This window comes from Hippichthys cyanospilos, chromosome 14 (genome assembly GCF_059441005.1).
Source record: "Hippichthys cyanospilos isolate Australia breed blue-spotted pipefish chromosome 14, RoL_Hcya_1.0, whole genome shotgun sequence".
In the NCBI taxonomy this organism is placed as follows: Eukaryota; Metazoa; Chordata; class Actinopteri; order Syngnathiformes; family Syngnathidae; genus Hippichthys; species Hippichthys cyanospilos.
In genome coordinates, this window is record NC_142382.1 from 350,888 (window position 1) to 373,604 (window position 22,717).

Sequence of the window (22,717 nt, forward strand, 5' to 3'; positions counted from 1 at the left end):
GAGCGTCAAGTTACTTTGCAAACATTTTAATGATTTTTTTTTTCCGGAGCAAACATATTTTTGAAAATATTGGTTTCGCTCAAACTGCAACTTGCGTTAAATAAGTGTTTATAATATACAAAGAAAATACAGGATACTTTTTTTCCATTTCCCCTTCGCACACAAACGACGGACCAAACGAAGAACGGACAACCAGTGTTTGTGTCTGGAAACAACCGCCATGCGCCAAAGCAACCGAACGCAGAAAACCAAAGCCAAGAAAACCCAAAACGCGGTGGCAGGCAGGCGGGACGGGACGGGGCGGGGCGGGGCGCGGCGCGGCGCCCCCCCCGGCCGACGACGGGGCCGACGCGCCTCATCAGTTGAGGTGGAAGCCCTTCTCCATGGTGGCGGCCAGCAGGCGTTCCCTCATGATGTCCTCGGACGAGTACTCGGGAAGCTTCAGGTAGTGGACGCACGTGTTGACCGACGGGTAGCTGGAGTCGGTGGCGTCCACCTGGGGGCGGAAAGGTCAAGGCGGGCGGCTCCCGGGCCCGTTTCCCGCCGCCGCTTACCTTGCGGACCACGGTGAGGCGGGGGTGCAGGTTGGCCAGGCCTCCGGGGGGCAGCGTGGAGCAGCCGGTGGTGAACTGCAGGAAGGCTTTCCTCTCGTCCGACGACATCCCGCACAGCACGCGCACGAAGCGCAGGAAGCCGGCGCTGAAGGCCCGAGCCAGCAAACGGAGTTGAGGAGCGCGCCGGGGGGCGGGGCGGGGCGCGGCGCGGCGGGGCGGGGCGGGCGCCGGCACCTGTCCCTGGTGTAGCCCAGCTTCGGCTCCGTGTAGTTGACCACGTCGTCCGACGTCCACGAAGGAGACTGGTTGCCGCACAGGATCATCTGAACCTCTTTGTGGCTGAACGAGCTCAACTTCTCCATGGGGAACACGGCGTTGAAACCCTCTGAAGGCAAACGGCGGAAGCCGAGCCGGTCACCAAGGAGTAACGGCCCGAGAAGAGCTGAGCCGGCGGCGTCCAAGCTCCGGCCCGGAGGCCGGCGCCAAACGGCGAGGTTGAAACGCGATCGGCCGCCAAAACGACAACTTGTTTTCGTAAGCCGGGAGGTAGCGCGCGTACCTCTGAAGGCCTCCATCTGTTTCTGTATGCCCGTGTGCATGCAGAAGTCAAACATCAACTCCACGTAGTCCTCCGCATTCTCCATGGTCACCATCTACGCAAAGGCAGCCTTTATTGCGGCGCTCGCGGCGCGGGAAGCGGGAAGCCGGCGCCCTTACCTCGTCGTCCCCGTTGGGCTTGAGGTCCACGGCGGAGAAGCCGTGAACTTTGGAAGAAGGGCAGAACTGGAAGTTCAACCTGCGAAAGAGAAAAATAGGAAAAGTCAGCTAGCTTCACGCTAAGACGCAGCGGGAAAGGCCGTTCGGCATTTGGGAAAAGGCCGGGCGGACGGCATCCGGTATTCGTGGACGATGCAATGAATAGATGACAGAAATGAGCGATGAGCGTTTTCTGTCTCTGATACTGCCCCCCGGTGGCCACACACCGTCTCAGAAGAAGCAGAGTTGACGTTTTGATTGGGGGGGGTCTCACTCGCTCATTCACTCACCCACTCACCCACCCACCCACCCACCCACTCACTCACTCACTCACCCACCCACCCACCCACCCACCCACTCACCCGAGGTCTTCGATGCCGATCGGGGGCCCGGACCCCAGGGGGTTCCGGAGCATCAGGTCCTGCAGGCGCGTGTTCTTCCCGTCTTCGGACAGAACTTTACTGCTCAGGATCTGGCGCCTTTTGGCCGCCAGCTCCTTGACTTCCTTGAGGAAGCCGGCCCTGCCACGGGTCGGCGGCGGCAGGGGGTTATAGCGGAACGCCGCGGCGGCGCGAGGCCGGGCTCCGGGGAGCACCTGTGCGGGTTGACCAGCCGGAAGTCGTCCCAGGTGAGGATGCCGTGGTACCAGGCGGGCGGCTTGGGCTTGGGCGGGTCCATGATGAACTCGGACTTGCAGTCGTCGTCGAAGCCGCCCACGGAGAAGCTGTCCTCGGTGGACGCCTCGGAGCGCACGTCGTAGGGCGGGGGCCGGCGCTCGGGCTCGACCCCCTGCGGCGAGTAGAGCAGCTTGCTCATGTTGGACTTGATGTCGCCCATGCAGAGCAGCTTGAAGAAGGGCCGCGAGACGGGCAGGTCCACCAGCCGGTTGTCCTGGATGCACTTGGCCAGGAAGACGCCCAGGAAGCGGAAGAGCTTGCTGATGCGCTCCAGCTCCTCGCTGTCCTGCGGGAACGGCGCCGGGAAGAGGCCGCAGGAACGCTGCACGTAGTAGCCCGGCGGCTTCAGGCCGCCGCCGAGGTCCACCTGCGAGGAAGGCGGCGAGTGAGGGCCGTCCCACGGGCGGCGGGGGCGGGCGGGCGGAGGGGCGGGCCACCTGTCTGGACTCGTCGTCGGGGAAGTCGTCGTCGCACAGCCACATTCCCAAGGAGGTGGTCTGGAATTCCGCCGCCACCAAAGCGTAAAACTCCAAAGTGGGGCCCAGACCCGTGCCCTCCTCTCCCTGGAACTCCACCTGAACGGCGCGGACGCAAACGTCGGTTACGGGAAGCGGCTCGGCGCGGCGCGGCGCTCACCTCCAGCACGGACTTCCTGTCGGCGTGCACTTGCATGACGGCCTCGGCCCACTCCATCATGGCGTCCCCTCGGGGGACCTTGACGCGCTCGTGCTTGAGGCGGCCCACGCGGAAATCGCCGGGGTCGTCCCTGCGCGCCGCCGTGGACGCCCGCGACCGCTCCATGGTGGCCTCGCGACGGTTCTGCAGCCACACGATGGCCCTGCGCCACAGACGCCGCTTTCTCAAAGCTTTATTTTTTTTGGGGGGGGGGGGCTACGCCCACTTAAGGTACAATAATGCGATAACAAAAGTAACTACCCCCCATATTTGAAAACTGAAATTACAATTAGAAATATTCTTCATATTTATTCTGTCAATTGACTGTCAATTGGCCCTGATCGGGCCCCCGATGCCTACGGACGCGCTCAATTTCCCAAAGGCTCTCACCGTACGGGCGGCGGCGGCGGGGGGGGGGAGGGGAAAGTCTCACCTGGACGCCCCGAAGGCGGTGCAGGTGAAGAAGAGCTGCCGCGTCTCGAAGGGGATGAGGAAAGGGCACTTGGAAGTGAGGCGCTCGCACCAGTCGGGCAGCGCGCCGCTGGCCAGCGCCAGGGGTTCCTCGATCTGCTGCAGGATCTTGGTGGTGATCTTCTTGCTGGTGAACTCCTCCGGGGACGCGTTGAACTGCAGCTCGTCGGCGTCTGCGCACGCAAAGTCGGCCCGCCTTGAGATCCCCTCGGCTTTGCGCTCGGTTCAGCCGGCGGACTTCGGCGCGGCGAACCGGCTTAGAGGCGCGACGGCTACTTTTGCGGCCGCTAAAGATGAACCGGTTATGACTTTGAAAGACAGAGGCGGCGCCAACCTTCTTGCGGCGTGCGCGCGTTGTAGGCGGCGTCGCCCCCGATGATGTAGAGGATGCGCAGGAGCTGCAGCACGTCCTCCACGCCGCAGGCGTTGTGGGCGCAGCCCGCCTTGGCCTGCGCCGCCTCTCTGCCGTAGCCCAGGATGTCGCCGCTGCGCTCGCCATGCGAGGCGCCGGCGCTACGGCCCACGCCGTGCTCGCACACGTCCTGAACGCGAAGGAAGACGGCAGCGCCTTGTAGAACGCGACGTCGACAAATTCCGACAAAGAACAACGGCGAGAAGCCGTTCCGTTGCCGCGGAGGGAAAACGAGACCCCTACAGGGCTCCGTTTTGCCTGCGTCCGCGACGCATCGTTTTTCGGGGGGTTATACGCTTGAACGCGACGTAACGCGCGTCGCCGTCATTTGCGGCGAGCTAGATACCACAAAAGTTTTGTTACGTGATGCCTCGCACTAGCGCCGAACAGCAAAAAGTCACGCAAATGAGTCCCGGCGCGACCTTTGGAATGGATTACTCCCAACGCTGCCAAAGAAACACTATCACGTCAAAGCAAATGCAAGCGGGCGCCGGCGACGGTTACCATCTTGTCGCTTTCCTTCTCCTTGTCTGCGTCCTTCAGCTCCCTGTACATGATCCTGACGCGTGAAGAAGGGGGGGGGGGGGAGGGGGGGCGGTCAAGAAGCGCGGGAGGGCGGGGGCGCGGCGCGGCTCCGCGCGGGAGGGCGGGGGCGCGGCTCTCACGTGTAAGTGGGCTCCCAGATGCGTCGCAGCTTGTCCGTCTTGACGGCGCCGTTGCACGAGAGCTGCAGCAGCCGCTGCACGTAGTAGAAGATGGTGGACTTGTAGTCGGACAGGGGAAGCTCCACCTCCCGCGCGGTGCCCAGACCCGCCACCTGCGCTCGCGCCCACAAAAGAGCGATGAGCCCGGCGCCGAGCCCCCGGGGGCGTTGGCCAGCCAAACCTTGAGCGTGAGGGCCAGGCGAGGGGAAGGCGCGCACTCCACCTCCTCCGGCACCTCGGAGCGAGGAGTTCCTGAAAGCCACACGTCCGTTCCTACGTTTCCCAGACGCAACATTGGCGGAAAAAACGTGCCGCTTTGACTCCTCCGACCATCGAAGCGGACTGGCCGAGGGCTGAAAGCTGCTTCGTGTCGGCAGCGACGCCGACAGGCTTTTGCCTCTTATTCATCTTTTTTTTTTCTTTCCCGCTATGTAGCAGCAAACAAAAAGCAACTGTGTTCCGATCCCCAGAAAGTCCCTAACTGGGACGTCCTTACCCGGGGGAGGGATCTCCAGGTCGGTGGTCTGCTGCACGTTGGTCCTTCCGGGCCGAGGGTCGAAGGCGGGAACCAAAGCCGAAAACTGCCTCTTGAGGACAAAGTCGTCGTCCCACGTCCTCCTGCGGCCTCCCTTGGTCTCGTACTCCTCCTCCTCCTGCGGGACGGCGGCGGAGCGTTCCCGTAGGCCGGGACGAGGGACGAGGGCAGCGCGCCCGTACCAGGACCTCCTCGTACTCCTGGTCCTCCTGATTGTCGTCCTCGTTCTCGTCGTCGTCGTCGTCGGGCTCCGGAAGGTCCTCCTCGTCTTCCAGCTCGGCCAGTAGCGTGTTAGCTCGGCAGCTGTCGAGGAAATCTGCACCGAAAGACGTACGCGTCAGACCGAAGGGTCCGATCCGGCCGCCCAGAACCAAAAGTTTGACGGATGCAAAAATCGCGCAGCCCGAATAGTTTGCGCAGCCCGAATAGTTTGCGCGTCCTTCCGAGACCCGCCTATTCATTGGGGTCCGTCGGTTTTCGCTTATTATCTTTTCAAGCGTCGGAGCTCCCCGACGAAGTCCGGCGCCGGCGCGGCCCGGGTGTCTTGCCGAGGCAAAGCGGAGGCGACGGCGGACGCGAGCGAACGGACCGGCTCTCGGAAAGGTATCTCCGGGAAGCGGGGGGGAAAGCGGGGGGGGAAGCGGGGGGGAAAGCGGGGGGGAAAGCGGGGGGGAAAGCGGGTCTATTGGTAAAGGACGGGGGCGCGGAACCGCAGCCTCCGACCCGCCGATAGAGACGCGCTCTCTCGGCCCGCCCCGAGAAGCCGTTTAGGCGGCGAGAAGAAGAATTCCCCACCGTAGAGCGAGAACTCGGCCTCCTGCCCCGTGTCGCTCTCGCTGGACGTGGACGTGAGGCTGGCCGTCAAGGTGTTGCTGAGCATCTGGCCCACGGACAGGCCGGTGGTGGCCGTGGCCACGTTGTTGCTGCTGGTGACGATGGACGTGGACATGGTGACGGTGGAGGTGGTGCCGGTGGTGGTGAGGTTGGGAAAGCTCTGGGCGCCCATGAGCGGCGACGCTGGCGAGAAGACGCCGCCTCGTTAGCCGCGCGTTCCTCTCGACGTTGGCGTCGCGCGGCGCAAAGCGCGTTCTCCGGCGGGACGGCAAAAGCGGCCGGTAACGCCCGAAGGAAGGAACTTTGCGAGTTCGTTTCCCAAGGGTTTTTCGGCTTTTCCGGCAGACGGGCCGGAAACGGCCGCGTCGCCCGTCTTCTGCCGTTCCTCGATAGGCGGCGAAGGAGATCGGGAGGAGGACTTACTGGCCGCGCTCATGACGTTGCGGCCCAGCGTGTTGGTGTTGTTGTCGCTGCTGCTGCGGCTCAGGTTCATGTTGTTGGTAGCGTTGGTGCGGGACATGTTGGGCGCGCGGCGCACAAAGGACTCCATGAGGCTGGCCTCGCGCGACGACAGGTTGGGGACGCTGGCGCTGGAGCTCATGGGGGCGCCGGCCGCCAGCAGCGAGCTGACCGAGAGGCGGGCGTTGGCGGCCGAGCACAAGGGTCTCTGGGAGGGCGCGTCCTTGCCGGGGGACTCGGAGACGGAACTGACGTCGGGCGAGCTCACGCTGACCGGGCCCACGGAGACGGCCGCCGCCGCCGCCGGGTCGGCCGAGTCCTCGGGGCCGTCGGCGGCCGGGGCGCCGCCCTCGGCGGCCGAGAGCGCGGCGGCGGGCTCCTGCCGCCGGCCCTCCGAGCCGGCCCCGCCTACGGCCGCGCCGCCCGCCCCGCAGCCTCGGTCCGGCCCTTCGGCCCGCGCCCCGGCGGGGGGGCCGAGGGAGGAGCCCAGGCTGACGTCCGAGGAGGAGGCCGCGCTGCACACGGAGCTGTTGCTGCCCTTGCGGCTGGACGAGCCGGCGCCGCTTAGGGACGAGGCCCCGCCCTTGTCTGGACAGTTATTTTTCACCAGACTGCTCCACGAGGCCGGCGTGGACGCGGCGTTGGCGGCGCCGCTGGCCGCCGGGGTCGGGGAGGGTCCCAGCGCGGCGAAGGCGGGGCCTGAAACAGCGGATGAGACAGGTTTGGGTGACGGCGCGGAGGCAGCCGACTCAGGGTCGTACCCCGGAGCAAGCTTGAGGTCAAACTTCCCTTCGGCGCCCATACGGTAAGAGTTTGAGCCGCCGGCATCCCAGGTTACATCAATCCAGCCTGGATGGACAGAGACATAGGAGGACACGCACGCATGGATGTCAGAGACCCGGCAGAGGCGGCGAGGGTGAGAGAGGGAGAGAAAGAAGGCGGGAAAGAAGGAAGGAGAAAAGGAGAACGAGGCGGATACGGCCGACAAACGGCGCCGGACCGCCGCGCCGGCCCCTTGAGGCCGCCGCCGTAGACATGCGCGCCGTCGCGACGGGGGGCGTGACCCGTGCAATTCGCCTCCGAAAACGGACGCTGGCGGCTCGTGCATTGATTTTTTTTTTTTTTTAAACAGCCGTCCAAAAAGATGGACAGCCTTCATTACGGTTCCACTGCGCAAGTCCGGTCTCGAAGATACCACTGAAACCAACCGTTGGTTTAGGCTCCTTATTTGTCCCCATCCTTTCGCTTCGACTTGCGAGCAGAAAAAAATAAATAAATAAATCACCTTTAAGCGAGGGATATTTGAACGCCGGAGAAAATATGAAACAAGTACAGGACATGTTCTTTATCCCCAGTGAACAATACTGCGGCTTACCGAGCCACTTATAATGCAGTAGTTGTTTAAAGTCTTGTTTGCGTTTGTGAAGACACAAAAAAGAATCCGAGACTTGCGGGCGGAGATGAACGAGATGAACGGCTTTTGTATCGTTTCAAGCGCGGTCACCGCATGAACTCGTCTCAAGGCGCCGGTCCGACGTGTTGATATTTCACGGGTCTACAGCCGGATCCTCAAACATGAGCGTATCGCCATTCGCTATATTTGACTCCAGCGTTTCCAAACGGCGACGATGAGGAAAAACGCCGTTGGTATCGGTTCGCAGGGTCGGCGGTCGATTCCGCCACGGCCGACTCGAAAAGTCGTCGCCGTTGCCTTTTGAGCGCATGACGGTCGGCCCAAAAACAAAAACAAAAAACAAAAAAAAAAGCCAATTCGGCCACCGCGCCACACCCGACGCGGCGCCGTCGACGCACACGTGTCTACGGGGCGGCCTCGAACAAACGAGCGGCTCCGGCGTCATTTCGGTCCGGCGGCAAGGACAACAAACGCAGCGGAAATGCAGCAGGAGACATTTCAGATCATCATCATTCATCGCATCACCGACCAAGGAGCGGAGCCTCCGGCCGGAAGACAAGAGGAGCGGGCGCCAGAAGGGCTCGTTACAATCGCCCGACGGGCTTTTTTGGTTCGTTTTCCCCTCTCTTCTCAAACGGCGGGCAAAGCTTCAGCCGCGTCGGCCTTACCGTTGTGGGCCTCTCCCGTGACCGTGCCCTCGCCGGCCGGGTTTCCGTCTTGGTCTCGCCACTTCCAGTCGATGCCGCGTACCACCCGCGCGCCGGGGACGATGTACTTCATCACCTGAGAGCGGAAGAGGCGACGCTGGCGGCGCAGGTTGGCCTCGGCCTCCTTCACCGCTTTGCCTGCGGGGCGGCGCTCCGGTGAAGCGGCGGGAGGCGCCGCGCGCTTCCGTGCGGCGGCTCCCCGGAGCTCACCTAGCTGGTCCTCGCAAACGGCGGTGACGGCGCCGTACAGCTCCAGGCCCGACAAGGACAGGTAGTGCGTCTGGGCGCTGGCGTTCTTGCCCATCTGCTTGATGCGGACGTGCCTCCAGCCCTGCTTCTCGTCTTTGGACGGGTCCAGAGGCCACGTGGCCGTCGACCTGGGCGCGGACAAGCGCGACTCGATGAGCGGGGCCGCCCGCACGGCCGCCCGCGCGGCCGCCGCCGGCGACGCGAGCGCACCCCGGTTCGTTCAGGCTGCAGTCGTCCACGTGCGTGTACAGCGTGCTCCAGTTCTGACCGTCCTTGGACACCTGGAAGACCCAGTTCCTCAACGCCGAGCGCCCGTAACCCCTGAACAAAGGCGGAGATCAGCGCTCGTCCCATTATCGGATGACTCCGACGGCAAATCCACGACAAAAGCGAGCCGTCGTTTTCGCGGAGGTCGGCGAGTATTTTACGCGAAGGTTTTGTGGAATTCGGAATCGTACGCCGTCTCTTGAACGACCGTCCCAATAGTTGTTCTTAAGCCCCGGGGGAGATTTTGAGCAAACTCGGTAGCCCAAAAAAACAATAGGAGGCGTAGATTGTCGGGACTTTCGACACGGGACGCCGCCGCCCCCCCCCGAGAGAGGACTGGCCCCTCGGCTCGTTTCGACGCGCGCGAAAGCAGCGGTTTGGGAAAAAGGACGATTTCCTGACCTGGCGTGTCTCAACGTGTACGCCGAGGGGACGAGCCAGAGGCCGAGGTCCACGGCGAACCAGGCGTTCTTGTCGTCGTTGGTGTGGCAGTTGAGCGCCGAGCTGTCCCGGCTGAGGATGTCCTCCAGGCGCCCGTACGGCAGGTTGCGCCCCTCCGACGACGTCACCACCACCAGGCCGTAGGCGGCGGGGTTGACCCACTCGTAGGCCGTCCTGGAGGGCGGCGGATCAGCTCGCGGCTCCGGCGTCTCGCCCGAGCTCCGGCGGGGACTTACTTGGCGTTGGTGCCGACCCAGTAGATGACGCCGTTCTCGTCAAAGTCGTGTTGGTGTCTGAAGGCGAAGCTCTGGCCTTCCCGCAGCTTCCGGACGAAGACGAAGGAGGAGCGCTCAAAGTCGTACCACTGCTTGGCCACCTGGAAAAGGGACGAGATGGCGGGAAGGTTCCGCTTGCGTTCGGCGCCGGGTCCACCGACCATCTTGAGCAAGTACTGCTCTAAAGACTCCACGGTGGCCAGAGGTTCCATCTTCAACATGCGGCCCGTCCGGTCGATCAGGGCCGTCTCGCCCGGCGCGCGCTCCAGGCGGAAGCGCAACCTCCTCGTCAGGATCTGGGGAAAGAGACCGCGTGGAGCGAGCGGGACCCGCAGCGGGGCGGGCGGGCGGGCGGGCGAGACCCCACCTGCAGGTTGTAGGAGGAACCGGGGGTGTCGTACAGGTGCAGGGGAAGCCGCTCGATGGACTCCAGGACGGCAATCAGCTTGCGGATTAAGGCAACGGCCGGTCGGCTGCGCGGGGACGCGCATTCTTCAGGGTTTGCAGTCACCCGAGCCGCGTTCGAGGAGACGACACTGACCAAACTTCCGTTCGGGAGTTTGACGCAACGGTACCTTTCGTCATCTTCGTTTTCACTGAAGGCCGCCTTGAAGACGTTGATCCTCTCCATCAGAGGCTTACAATCGGGTTTCAGGTCCACGTCAGCATTCTAAACAACAACAACGACCACGCAATCATCCTGAGTACAAAATCGGGACTTTTTAGGAGACCTCGGCAATGTTAGATCGGTCCATCATTTGGAAGAAAAACGGTCACGGACCGATGGGCACAATGCGCCCGACGCCGGCGACATACAACTCGCGTGTCTGCGTGCGCGCGTTACGCTGCACAAGAGCGGAAAAATGAGCCGGCCGTCCATCCGTAACATAGCCCCTGACGCGATCCATAACCAAGCTAACGACGCCATTTTGAAGCTCTTGCGCAGCCCGAGCGCGCGCGGCCCGATGACTGACGTTGTTGAGCACGGTGAAGAGGGCCTGAACCAGGCCGCTGCTGCACATCTCGTAGGGGGAGATGGTGTTCTCGTCTTTCAGCACCACGATCAGGTTCTCCAGGGCCGTCTTCATCAGGTCCCTCCACGTGTTCTCGCCTTCAACGCACTGACACACAGGCACGCACGCGAGCGAGGGCGCGCTCCATGACAAAGTCCGTCCTGGTCGACTGGCGCCAGGGGCGGGCGCGGGCACCTGTCTGTTGGTGTGCAGCTCCCAGGAGGACTCCAGCTGCGTGGCGATGTTTCTCAGGGTGACCACCACGCCCCTGGGCATGCTCTCCACCGCTTTGAAATGGTCGTCGTACAGCTCCCTGGCCATGCTCTTCACTTTCTGCTTGGTCTTCTCCAGCTTGGACTTGAGCTTGCGACCCCGTTTGCCCGTCCAGCCCGTGACGAACTCCGAGCCTGCGCAAAAGGCCGCGCGGGGGGTCAAACGTTTGAGCGACTCCTTCCCGTCATAGGTCGGGCGCGAAGCTCGCGTAAGAAGCCGGGGTTTGGCGGAAGTCGTTCCGACCGACCGACCGACCGACCGACCGACCCCCGCTCTTTCTTCAGCTCGGTCGGGAAGCTTCATATGGGTCCAAATGATTCCACCGCGTTTGGGTCGCCCCCACATCCGCTCCTCACCTAGAGAGGTCTCGGCGGTGAACGAGTGCTTGGTTCCCCGGTTGGATTCGAAGACGAACCCCGGCAGGTCCTCCTTCAAGATGGTGGCCTGCTGGCCGTCCGAGTTGTGGATGGCGATCTCGCCGTCCTTCAGGCACGTCAGCGACCAGTTGCCCACCGTCAGCTTGGCGGGGCCCAAACTGGACAGGATGGGCTGGCTGGACGTGACGGGCTTCACTTGACTCCTGGCGCGCTGGAGCTTCTCCAGGAACTCGCTGCGAGACTCTGGAAACGGAGAGGGAGTCCAAATGGTGCGGGCCGCCGTGTATTCTTTCATTTTCTTTTCATTTTGCCGCGCGTTACCGGAGCTGTCGGAGCCGCCCTCGGGGCTGCCGCTGGAGTACATGGTGGCCAGCTTGCCATCCAGGATGAAGCGGAACCAGCCGTTGGAGCCGTTGGAGAGCTCCAGGGCGGCGGCGTCCGACCAGATGTACAAGCAGTCTCGACCCCTGATGATGGACCAGTCCCGCCAGTGGTAGGGTTTTCCTTGCAGGACCTCCCGGGCGTCGTCCTGGGCTTCCTCCTCCTGCGCGCACGGCGTATTCGGTAAGCTGGCCCCACGGCCAAAATTTGGGCGGCGAGACAAGGGGACCGGGAGCGATTCCCTAGCGAGACGGCCCGACGCACCTTCTCGGGTTTGACCTCGTCCTCGTTCTCGTCGTCCGACGCGGGTCCGGCCAGCGTGGACACCTTGTTGATGACGCCCAGGCGGGCCAGCTGGTCCAGGAAGACCTCTCCTCCTTTGTCCACCAGGTCTCGGATGATCTGCAGGGCCAGCAGGTGTCCGTCGTCGTCGTCCTGGGGAGAAGGAGGCGTTGCCTGCCTGCGGGGGCGCTCGACCAGCGGGGCCGGACGTACGCACCTCCTGGTCTAGCACGGTGGCGCTGATCTCCACCAGGACGGTGGGCAGGTTGTGGCCCGCCTCGCTGTCGCAGACCTCCTTCAGCAGCAGCTCGCCGCTGTAGTGGACCATTTTCCGGATCAGGGCCAGACTGGCTTTCCTAAACCGAGCAAACGGGCGGCCGGGTGAGCGCGTGAACGAGAACCCCAGAGAGGGCTCCAGAGAGCGGGCGAGCGAGTGACGGCACCTGATGGAAGGCAGCATGGTTTGCTGGAAGCTTTGTGCAAAAACAGGCAGCAGTCTCTTCAGGTAGATGGGCGCCATTTCCGGGTCTCCTTTGGGCTCGCCTCCTTCGTCCTCCTCCTTGTTGACGTCTTTCTTCTTCTTGTCGTCGCTCTTGTTTACCGGACACATCCAGTCACCTGACGCGCGCACACACACCAGCGCTCGTTTGAAGTTCCTTATCCGAGGGGAGCGTCTTAAAGGCGCAAAACATTTCCTCGGGTCTGTTCAAATTCAAATTTCGCTTCCCTGTCCCCGGTCGGAGGAAAGCGAGACGGGCGAAAAGCGGTCTGGCAGACTGACCGGGAGACTGCAGGATGGCCACCACCTCGCTGTGGCCCCGCTCCCTGGCCTTGTCCAAGGGGGTCTTTCCGTCCTCGTCCCTCAGGTCCGGGTTGGCGCCGTGACGCAGCAAAGTCTGCGGGCGCCGACGAAGGCGTCAGAGACGGCGGAGCCGCCGGCCGGCGCGCGAGTTACCTTGGCGACTTGGGGGCGTCCGAAACAGGCGGCGTAGTGCAGAGAGGACGACCTTTGTCCTCGGTTGACGTCGGCGCCGCGCTCGCACAGGAACTCCACCTGCCGGGGACGGACGTGAGCCGGACCGCCGCCGCGGCCCGACGGGGCGCTCGCACTCACCATCTCCTGCGTGCCGAAGGCAGACGCCCAGTTGAGGAGGGTCTGACCCACGTCGTCCATGAAGTTCACCTCGAAGGCTGCGGGCCGTTTGCCAAAACCACGTCACTTACAACAACTTCAGCTCGCGTCAAATACTGCCGGAGCACCGAAGACGCTCGTGGAATCTTCCCTTTTGTTATTTTGGACCGCTTATATCCGACGATTGGGGCTTGGCCGCGAAAAACCGTTGCAGTAAAAACACGCGAACTTATCCGAAGCCGCGGGGGAAATCTGGAGCCGACCGGGGCTTTCGGATGCGCGACATGAAAAGAAAAGCGGCGGCGCTCACCTCCCGTGTCGATGGCGTCGATGAGGGCGTCCGTGTCTTTGCTGCGGATACAGTCGATGAGCTGTCGGTGGGAGCGTTCCCCCGAGCTGTCCAGGCGGCGCAGGCTGGGGATGCGGCTGGAGGAGCCCGCCGTGGACTTGGGCAGCGCCTTGCGGCCCTCGAACAGGAGCACCAGCAGCAGGTCCACCAGGCGCATGGTGTCCAGGACGCAGCGCTCGTCCCCGCCCAGGGCGCACTCCATGGAGTTGGGCAGCGCTGAGCGCAGCAGGTCCTGGATGGGACGCGCACCTTGAAGCCTTTTCTGTTGACTTTCTAAGACATTCTACCGACGCCGGCCGGCAACACTCTGCACCCCTTTTGTTTTTGCTTGAAATCGGGCCAACGAGATGCCAAAGTTTGGCGATTTCCGACACCTCCGCGCACTGAAAAACATTCGCGGCTCCGACTTTGATTTCACTTGTGACGCGCCGTCGACCCAGGGAGCGATAAATCCTGCCATTTTTTCAACCGATTCCCGTTTGATTCCCGATCCCCAAATTCTACTCTGTGGGAAGGGCCGAAAGCCCTTCAAGGACGGGCCGAAAGCCCTTCAAGGACGGGCCGAAAGCCCTTCAAGGACGGGCCGAAAGCCCTTCAAGGACGGGCCGAAAGCCCTTCAGGTCCGCCAAGCTCTATTGAAAACGAGGCTCTTTGAGGCATTTTTAAAAGGCCGTCTTCCGAAGCGGCCTCTTTCGGGGAGCTGCTTTTCATTTCCCCGACTCTTCTGAAATAGCGACATGCGCTATAGCGTACTACACAAACGGAGCTGGCGTGGCCGCAGACGGCTCCTAAATGTTAAGACGACGCGAGTCCAACTGTCCTCCACCGGAGCCGGCGTAAGCGGGTGTTTTATTTCCCGCGTGGGAGATGCAGGAGGATGCCCGCGGCGCACGGTAGAAGAGGGGCGGAAGCCCCCCGCCCCACGGGGAAGAGCACGTACGTGCGTGACGAGCGGCGAGCCTCGGCACAGCGTGGACAGCAGGCTGACGATGGTGGACACCTGGTTGCTGAGCTTGGAGTCGGGGGCGGGGGGGGCGGCGCCGGCGGAGGGCCGGCCGGGCTTGCAGGCCGAGGACGGGCCCGGCGCGGCGCCGCCCGCCGCCGCCATGCGCGACAGCAGCTCCTCCGTCAGCCCGTGCTTGGCCAGCGGGGCCGGGTCCACGCCGCGGCGGGTGAAGCGGTCGGCCAGCGAGGCGAAGCAGCGCAGGGCCCCGTCCGACACCTGGAAGGCGCCGGACGTTACGCGCGAGGCCGGCGATTTGGGCGGACGCGGCGGAAGAGAACGCGTCCGGCCGGCGCTCACCTGGTGGTCTTCGTGCTTGAGGAGGCTGGACAGGGACTCCACGCAGGTCTCCAGGGAGGCGTCCTGGGGCTCCATCTTGCCGCAGAGGCGCGACACCACCGCCATGGCCGAGTGCAGCGTGTCCTTGTGCACCAGGTGCCCGCTGTCCCGGATGAAGCTCAGCACGCAGTTCAGGCCGCCCGCCTCGAACACGGCGCCCGACTCCCGGGTGCAGATCAACTCCAGGACCTGACGGAGCGGCAAAAAATCCCATTTGGCCGCGTGGAAACGGCACCGTGGTCGCTCGGGGGCAAAATGGCCGCCCGGGGAGGGGAAGAAAAAAGACCAAACCCAAAAAACGGCTTTTCCGACGTTTTGACCCGCCCGTCAACGACACGGCGCCGTTGAACAAGTTGCCGACGGCGGGGGACGCGCCGGCTTTCCCCTCCCTCCCGCTCGCTCAAAGGCAAGGCGCGCTAAAGTAACGTCCCGACGCTTGCGCGCTCATCGCGAGGATGGACCGAGTCGTTTGGGTCGGAAAAAGCGGAGGGTTTGGAATCTGCCGATCGGCGGCCCGCGACTCGCGTCGGACGGGGAGCGGGCCGGCCTGTCAGTCCGTTGGTTGGAGCGGGCCTGAACGATTGGAGGGTTCTTCCCCGACAAAGAACTCCTTTCCGCCCGGCGGCAGCAAACGGGCCGCAGACGAGGACGGAGCGGCGCCGCCGAGCGGAGCGCGCGCGGGCATAGCGGCGCCTGCCTACCTTGACACACTGCTCGGCCAGGTCCCTGCTGGTCCTGTTGTTGAGCTCCACCACCACCAGGCGGTTGCACAGAGCTTTAATGGCGCCGTCCACGCCCACGATGCGGCGGGTGCACTCGGCCGACACGTCCAGGTAGTAGGTGATGGCGCGCGCCGTCACCTCCAGAACGTTGTCGGGGGCGCTCTCGTCCAGGAAGATCTTGCACAGCGCCGGGAGGAAGGTCCGCGGGGGGCACCTGAGCACACGGCGCGTCCCGTCACGACGCCGCCCGCTCAAACAAAGTCGTCAAACGCGGACATTTTTGGCTTCTTCTCGCCGACCGCCAAAGATTTTGTCCGCCGTCCGACAAATTGCAACAAAACTTGATCTCGTCCGAAGGAACCGCCGACGGCGCGGGCCCGGCCCGGGGGGCCGGACGGGACCGGCGCCTCATTTTAGCAAACTTCAAATCCCGCGAGCGGGGAAAGGGCAAAGAAAAAAAGAAAAGGCTCCCTCGGGACTTACGTTTCGAAGCAACGGTCCACGTTGTCGGACATGAGCAGCAGCATGCACAGCTGCTCCAGCGCGATGAGCTGCATGTCGCGCTCGTCGCCCTGACCCATCTGGAGCCACTCCAGCAGGGTGTCGGGGTCCACGTCCGCCATGGCGCCTCGCCGCTCAAACCCGGCCGCGCGCGCACTTTCAAACATATTGCAAAATTCCTTTCAGCCTGACGAGGGCTCAAAGGGCTCAAATTCAATATATTTGCAGCGTCGTACAAATAGACACATCCCCGGCGCAAATTTACGGGGGAAATGGCAATGAATTCCCTCATGAAATTCAAACTACCAGGCAAACACATTGAAAAGGGAGTCATTCTTGAATGAGCGGCGGAAAAAGTCCAAGTTCAGAGTTTGTTACGTGCAAACAATAAATCGGTCTATTCTACTGTTATAACGAATACAAATAATACATTTCAGGTAAGCACTTTGTTTCCGGATGTTTCTGTACGTTTCGATGAACCCTTTTTCGGGGTGAATCGTTTTTCATGTTAAATCGAGTAAGCGTTTGATGAGGGCATTTCCAACGGGGAGGGGGCGCCCACCAACCTGGACGGCCGTCGGCTAGGTGCGGCGGCTCTCGGCCGATCAGCGCTGGCGACGGCCCGGCTCTTTGGGTCTCATCCAAGCCGACGGGAAGGAAGCGAGCGGCCGCCGGGGATCCCGGGGCATCGAGCGGGGCCTGCCACAGACGCGCAAAACCTTCCATCCCTCCGACCTTTTGTTGATCGCGGGCAGCAACGCGGAGCCGCTGAGCACAACCGCCGCCGGCTGACGCCCACTTTGGTTTGTTTTAATCCTCCTCTCAGTCGGATCGATTTCAACCTTCGGGTATCTTGGTATTGAGAAAAACGGCGGGATACCCGTCGCCCTCTTAAGACAGTGGTCGGCGCCTGCGCTTTCATCCGCGGGTGAGGAACTCCAGTCCCGGAGGGCCGGTATCCGGCGCCTTTCCCGACCCCCCGTCTCAAACGCGGCCGATTCAAATAACGGGGATGGTTTTCAAGCTCCCGCAGAGCTCCGTCGGAACGATTTGCTCGTCCGCAAGCTCCGCGGGAGCTTGAACGCGATCCCGATCGTTCGATTCCCTCCGGGACTGCGGCTCCACACCTGTGGATCGAAGCCGAGGTCCCTTTTTCCAAACGGCGTAGTTCGGACACATACGTAGTCGGCGGAATCCCAGACAAGACCGAGACCTTCGGAGCACCGGCCGTTTTGGCGACATTTCCAAAGTACGCCAAAAGTTTGACGCCGATCGAGCAAAACTCCCAAATTGGAGCATTTGCACTCATTTGAAAGGCTTCTTGTTTGTTTGCCATATTTAATGTCCTGCGCACGACCCGTAAATATCCGTACTTAATCTCCCATGCGCACGGCTGTAGGTAGGCAACATGCAGATGCCACCTTGCGGGTCGTACTTGTGTGCACGTGACAGTACATTGAGCAATGTTGTGAGGAAAGGTGAGCCAGCAACAACTGGGACGGCCCTGACGAAATCTCGTCTGTCCTCCGCAAGAACTTGCCCAAAAGATCCACGGAAGATCGTCACGGCGGAATCTGAGCGGCTTGACGACAAATGCCGGCGAGCTTTCATCGCGTGACCCCTCCCCCTCAAAATAGAAGAACTGAATAAACGAATAAAAACGAGCCGAACCCCGAGCGAGTAATCCACTTCTGTTTTCATCACGCGACCCCCCCCCCCCCCTCCCGCAAACAAGCTCCAGCCGGGGTGTAGCATTAGCATGTTGGCATTTGAGCCTGCCAGGCCGCCGGCGCCCAAAAAAACCACGACATTTGCGCAAAAGGGCTCCCGTCGCGCCGTCTGAGTCTCAAACGACACTTAGGACGATTGGCCGATGCGATAAGGTGTATTGGAAACGTGTCTTGGCGAGCGTTCGGCGGTCTAAATGTCTCGCGTTAGCCGGCTAGCTCGCGGCTAGCACCGCGCTAGCTCATCCGGCAGTAAGCTGACTAAACACTTTTCGGAGGCGCCGCGTTCAAGAATCGGATTTGGTATCGGAATCGAGGCCGGCGTTTGAGCGGAGCCGCCGTCGCCGCCGTCGCCGACTGCGACGGCGTCCGCGCCAGGCCGCCGGCCCCCGCGAGCCGCGAGGCCTCGCACTCGAGCCTCGGGCCTCGAGTTCCACGCGAGCCGGCAGGCCGCGCCGCAGCCGCGGGCTAGAGGAGAAGAGCCGGCCCGCTCCCGGATCAACACTCACCCAGGCTTTTCCTGCCGTGTGTGCGAGTGCGAGTGCGAGTGCGAGTGCGAGTCCGCGCGCGGGATGGGCCGGGGATGCGGGGACGTCGCCAAAGTATCACGGGGCGCCGCGGCTAGCGTCCATTTCCAGCGAGGAGATCCAAAGAGGTCAGAGCGGACCGAGCGGACGGCGGCCCGGAAAAACAACACACAATTTCGCGCACGCACGCGAACGCACCGGGAAGAGATGGAGTGGAGCCCTCGGGCCGTGTGACGTTCAGGTGCCGCCTCGCCACTCGGAAATACTACTTCCAGCCTAACATAACTCCCTTTTTTTCATTTAATTTGTGTTTTGGATTACTAATAACGTAGAAGTTATTCGAACTGATTTGTCTGGTATCTGTATTTTTATCAATAAAAAAAGGGGGTGGGGGCACGTATCTTCTTTCCTGCGCGTGTACCCATTTCAATACTGTTCCGGAAAAAAAAAAAGTGTTGAATTAAAATAATCGTTTCGTGCGATAATCGTTTGTCTTTTGTCATAATAATAGCCTTGTGCATGCAAACGTGTGATTTCACTTTAGTCCGCCCATGTCAAACAAAGCACATTGTTTCATGTGGCCAGTGAAATTCTGATTTGACTTCATGTTTCTGGATAAAATACCAAATTTGCAAGTTGTCTTCAACTTGCAAAAAAATGGGGCGGGGGCAAGCGCGTCTTTTTGTACCCAATCTCTGTTTTGAACGCTTTTCACTGGTCTCTTATTTCAAAACAAAGTAAGCGTGTGCCCAACACGATGAGTTTTACACGCCTGTTTTAGTCGAATGCGAATGGAGGTCAATGTTTTAAACGTCAAAAAGAACATGAACAAGTGCTTGAATGGAAAAGAGAGGCGGATGCGTCAGACAGAAGGTGGGACTCTTGTGAAGCGCCGGCTTTGCCCAGGTGCAAATGAAAGCCAAAAATGAAACGCTGACTTCTTTGGTTGATCATTTCCCCGCTTTATTTTCAAAAATAGGTCGAAAATGTGTCAACAGAAACGCAAGAAATAGTGATTTTTTTTTTCACCAAAACATCAGCGTTGGGAGTCATGCATTACAAAAGTCACGCGACGACGAGAACGCGTCCCGCAAATCATCTTCATTCCTAATAATTGAGTGAAAAGTTTGAGTAACTTATCTGATCGTTTTGTTTCCTTCTAGTGTATGCATGCTGCAAGCGCGGCCGCGACTGTAACTTGTATCCTATGCGCCTTGTATATAAGAAAACCCCCATTCATCCGAGGCGCGCCTTATACTCCCGCGCGCCTTTTGGTGCGGGAAATCCAGTCGCCAGAGAACATGCAAACAAACACGGAGAGCTCTACATTATTATGCAAGTCAGTGGCGGCGTTTTGAAGGGATGGAAAGCGCTCGGCATTCTGCGGATCTAGACTACGGCTCGCGGGCCATTTATGGTCCCTCATCCACATTCATCCTGTAAATAAATGTTGGAAAGGCCTGCAAATGTTTTTTAAAAAGTAATACAAGAGGCTTACTGATAAAGGCCCATCTAACTGGCAAAAAAAAAAACAACAAAAAAGCCTTTGAAATAATCCCATTCGAGACGGCCCTTCCGTCTAGTTTTCCGCTTGCGGGAAAAGTTTGGTGCGGACGCTAGAGAAAGCCACAGCGGTAAAGCTTGAGGGTGGAAGTGCGGCGGCGGCGGCGCACTGGAAAGCAGCGTCTAAACACGGCAGGTTGAGGTTCTCCGGGGCCAGCAGCTCCGACACCAGCTGCTTCATCACCAGGCCAAAACTCTCTGACGGAAGGAAACGCGCGCCCAGACTTGGAACTCCCTCGATCCCGAAGACCTATGTTTTCCTTTCTTTCAAAGCCCGGACATTCGATCCAAGTTCCTTTTGACTAAGCACGGACTCCCGGCTACACCCCCCCACTATCGCAAACCGATTGTTTGCATTGTTGCCGGGTGTCTCCCCCAACCCTTTTGGCCGGCAACGACTTTTGCAGCGCGGCCAACCCAAATGAACGAGGAGCGGAAAGGATGCGTGCGCGGACCAGAGGAAGGTTCCTGTCTGCTCTCCTCGCGATAAAAAACCTAGTTGTCTTCCTTCCCCTTTGTTGAGTGTTCTGGGTTGGTAGTGACGCATGAAAATAATCTATTACTTCAGGGACTAAATAAAGACTGATTAATTCCATAACGTAATTAAACACATTCCAAGAACCATAGCACCGAAGTTGATAGTTTTAGTATCTAAACGGTTACTATAGCACATAATTACTAGAGGGGTTAACGGACGTCGGGGCGGAGGGTCGCAGGCGACGCTACCTCGGTAGACGTGCGGCGGCAGCGCGGCCAGCAGCTCGTACACCCGCAGTCGGTAAAGCGGCGTCCGGGCCGCCACCGAGGAAGCGCGAGCCCCGACCAGGTCGGGGAGTCTGCGGACGGCGGGAGAGGGCGGGGTCAGCGTCGGGCGCCGCCCGCCGGCTCGGGGACGTCCGGGCGGAGGGCGACCCACTTGGGGAGGAGGCCCGCGGCGCACGCCACGGGCGCGAGGAGGTGAGCCACGGCCTCGTCCGTCAAGGCGTCCTTGCAGTGGACCAGCAGCTTCTTCATGGCTGCAGGCACGCACGCCATCCACATGACAAGGACAAGAGCCGCGCGCGGGCGCGCAGGCGCGCAGGCGTACGGCTCGCTTCCCTTAACGAACGGTCAAGTCGTCAACTAGAAACAAATCGACCGACTGAAAAGGAACATCCTTTCTCGCGAAGGGCGCTTTAAAAAAAGATAACGTAACGTTTGCAGCGTAACGAGCCCGAGTAACGGCAACTTTTAAGAGCGACGCATTTAAGGCATTCGGCCTTCAGAAATCGATAATGTGCCAAAGGTACGATTGAATCATTTATACGCATACATTTAACTGCGGAAAGTAGAAAATCTCACGACACGGTTTTCAAGAAAAAAATTCATGGAGACGCCCCGACTATTTTCACCCTGTTGAGGCCGGAAGGGGGCTCCTCCCACCTGCGGTCCCTTCCGAAGGTTTCTTATTTTTCCCGGACGCGGGATGAGCACTGACCGGCGAGCGCCCCGGCGCCCCACCTTGGCGGCGGCGCATCGCACCGCCGCGGAGCGATCCGTCAGGCAGGTCCTGGCCGCCTTGTAGACGTCGCGGTGAGCTGAGGCGGCGCCGGCGCCCAGCCCCCGCAGGATCCTTTCCAGCGCCGCCATGATCTCGTAGCGACCTCGAGACTGACGGTAGACGTCTGGACCTCGGGAAAAAGCCAAGTCGGCAGACCGTTTTTCTGTTTTTCTGGCCGCTCAACACCAACCTCGGCGCGCTTGAGCGCTTCCAACAGGATGGCCAGCGTGTCCTTGAAGAGGCCGCCCAGCATCCGGCCCAGATGCTCAAACGCGGCGCCGAGAACCGCCACGGCCGCCCTGGCACACGCAAACGCGCCCGTGTGCCGAACGGCGACGGCGACGCCCGCGGCGTTTCGCGGCGCCGCGGCTCACAGTCTGTTGGGAAGCGCCGACGGCGAGTCGTCCTTGACGCGGACGATGTCGTTGCAGCGCTCCACCAGCGCGCCGGACGGGACGGGATCCCCCAGGGCGAAGAGCAGCGCCAGGCGGCGGGCCAGCAACCGGCGGGCGGGCGGGCCGGGCGAGCCCGCCAGAAGCGCCGAGAGTTGTTCCACCAGGCGCACCTGGTTCTGTTTGACGACGGCCTGCCTCGGGATAGACAATTCGTCGACGTCTCAAGGCCCGCCGCTCACTCCTCGTGCCGAGCAACGGCCCGCAATTCGTTAAAACCGCAACCGATACTTTAGGCCAAAAACAATAGTTTGACGGTAAATATTTCCCGCCTGTAATTGAGAATCGGAATCGCCTCGTTGTCACCGTATTACTACAATGAAATTCGAGGTGCGACTCCCCTGGTGTCTGTTTAGTAAAGTCAAAAAAAGAAGGTCTAAAGTTTGGAAATGGTGTCGTTTCCGCAATTTCCCGCAAGCGAACTGCGCCAAAGGTCTGCGAGTCTCGTCTTCATCTTACGAAAAGGCGCACTCACCCGGTCGGTGGACAGGAGGACCTTCTCCAGGCAACTGAGCCAATTAAAGATGAACTGGGCTCGCTGATGTTCACTCAGTTGACCGCACGCGTCCTCGTTGAGCAAAAGGCTGTGGACGCTCGCCATCTTCTTCTTCTTCGGCTTCTCGGAAAGCGGCGGCCTTGCAAAAGTCCTGCCTACATTTCCCAGCGTGCAAGACAAGCTTGTTGGCCTCATTAAGAAGGAGTGAACATCTCATGGGGAGCTGACTTTTTATCGACGACCGATTCGTGTCGAACGTCAAAATGGTAGCATAAGCAATCAACTCAACCTCCTCTAAACTTGGCCAACAGTGGACGCAAACCCTCAAGTAACCAAGCCTCGACGCGAGAACTTTTGTAAAAAGTTCAACGTGACTAAATCAACTCACGTCCTTTAGCATCGAGCGGCTAAACGTTCGAGTTCCTCCCCAAAATGAACAAGCGATCGAAACGCAAAAGAAGACAGGAAATTACCTGCGCGTCTTGTTCAAATGTTTGCACTCCCCGCGTTGGTGGTACACGGACGTTCGAAAGAGAACACTTGCTTATTTCTCCATGTTTACATTTGCCGTAAAGGCGGCGGAAGTTGCGGGGACGAGACCGCCGTCCAC

General features: G+C 60.8%; 2 protein-coding genes across 7 annotated transcripts; both read right to left on the minus strand.

The window, feature by feature from the left end:
* Positions 1–10: 10 nt before the first annotated feature.
* Positions 11–18,262, minus strand: hectd1 (HECT domain containing 1). The gene is made up of 43 exons (XM_088433465.1): positions 18,039–18,262; positions 16,369–16,501; positions 15,785–15,958; positions 15,281–15,515; positions 14,541–14,768; positions 14,178–14,459; positions 13,199–13,469; positions 12,871–12,947; positions 12,712–12,810; positions 12,538–12,652; positions 12,200–12,374; positions 11,974–12,112; positions 11,739–11,909; positions 11,415–11,637; positions 11,073–11,336; positions 10,639–10,850; positions 10,405–10,551; positions 10,006–10,100; positions 9,798–9,903; positions 9,592–9,726; positions 9,392–9,531; positions 9,117–9,329; positions 8,658–8,768; positions 8,409–8,575; positions 8,160–8,336; positions 6,042–6,926; positions 5,580–5,801; positions 4,967–5,100; positions 4,746–4,902; positions 4,431–4,501; positions 4,211–4,362; positions 4,050–4,104; positions 3,468–3,675; positions 3,096–3,306; positions 2,624–2,825; positions 2,425–2,562; positions 1,906–2,354; positions 1,673–1,831; positions 1,272–1,350; positions 1,114–1,207; positions 789–939; positions 555–699; positions 11–496 (listed from the first exon to the last, which is right to left on the minus strand). The coding sequence occupies exons 3-43, from the start codon at positions 15,922–15,924 to the stop codon at positions 359–361; spliced, it is 7,572 nt and encodes a 2,523-aa protein (XP_088289591.1). The 5' UTR covers positions 15,925–15,958; positions 16,369–16,501; positions 18,039–18,262; the 3' UTR covers positions 11–358.
* A 738-nt stretch (positions 18,263–19,000) lies between these two features.
* Positions 19,001–22,706, minus strand: heatr5a (HEAT repeat containing 5a). 6 transcript variants are annotated; one of them, XR_015867720.1, is made up of 6 exons: positions 22,581–22,706; positions 22,087–22,262; positions 21,534–21,745; positions 21,120–21,458; positions 20,536–20,635; positions 19,001–20,455 (listed from the first exon to the last, which is right to left on the minus strand). XR_015867720.1 is itself a non-coding variant. In XM_088432437.1 (5 exons), the coding sequence occupies exons 2-5, from the start codon at positions 22,210–22,212 to the stop codon at positions 21,158–21,160; spliced, it is 573 nt and encodes a 190-aa protein (XP_088288563.1). In that variant the 5' UTR covers positions 22,213–22,262; positions 22,581–22,706; the 3' UTR covers positions 19,001–21,157. The 6 variants fall into 6 exon arrangements, 3 of the variants coding, with proteins under 3 accessions (XP_088288563.1, XP_088288562.1, XP_088288561.1); XR_015867719.1 differs by having other exon boundaries at positions 19,001–20,635; positions 21,097–21,458; XR_015867718.1 differs by having other exon boundaries at positions 20,536–21,458.
* Positions 22,707–22,717: the final 11 nt, after the last annotated feature.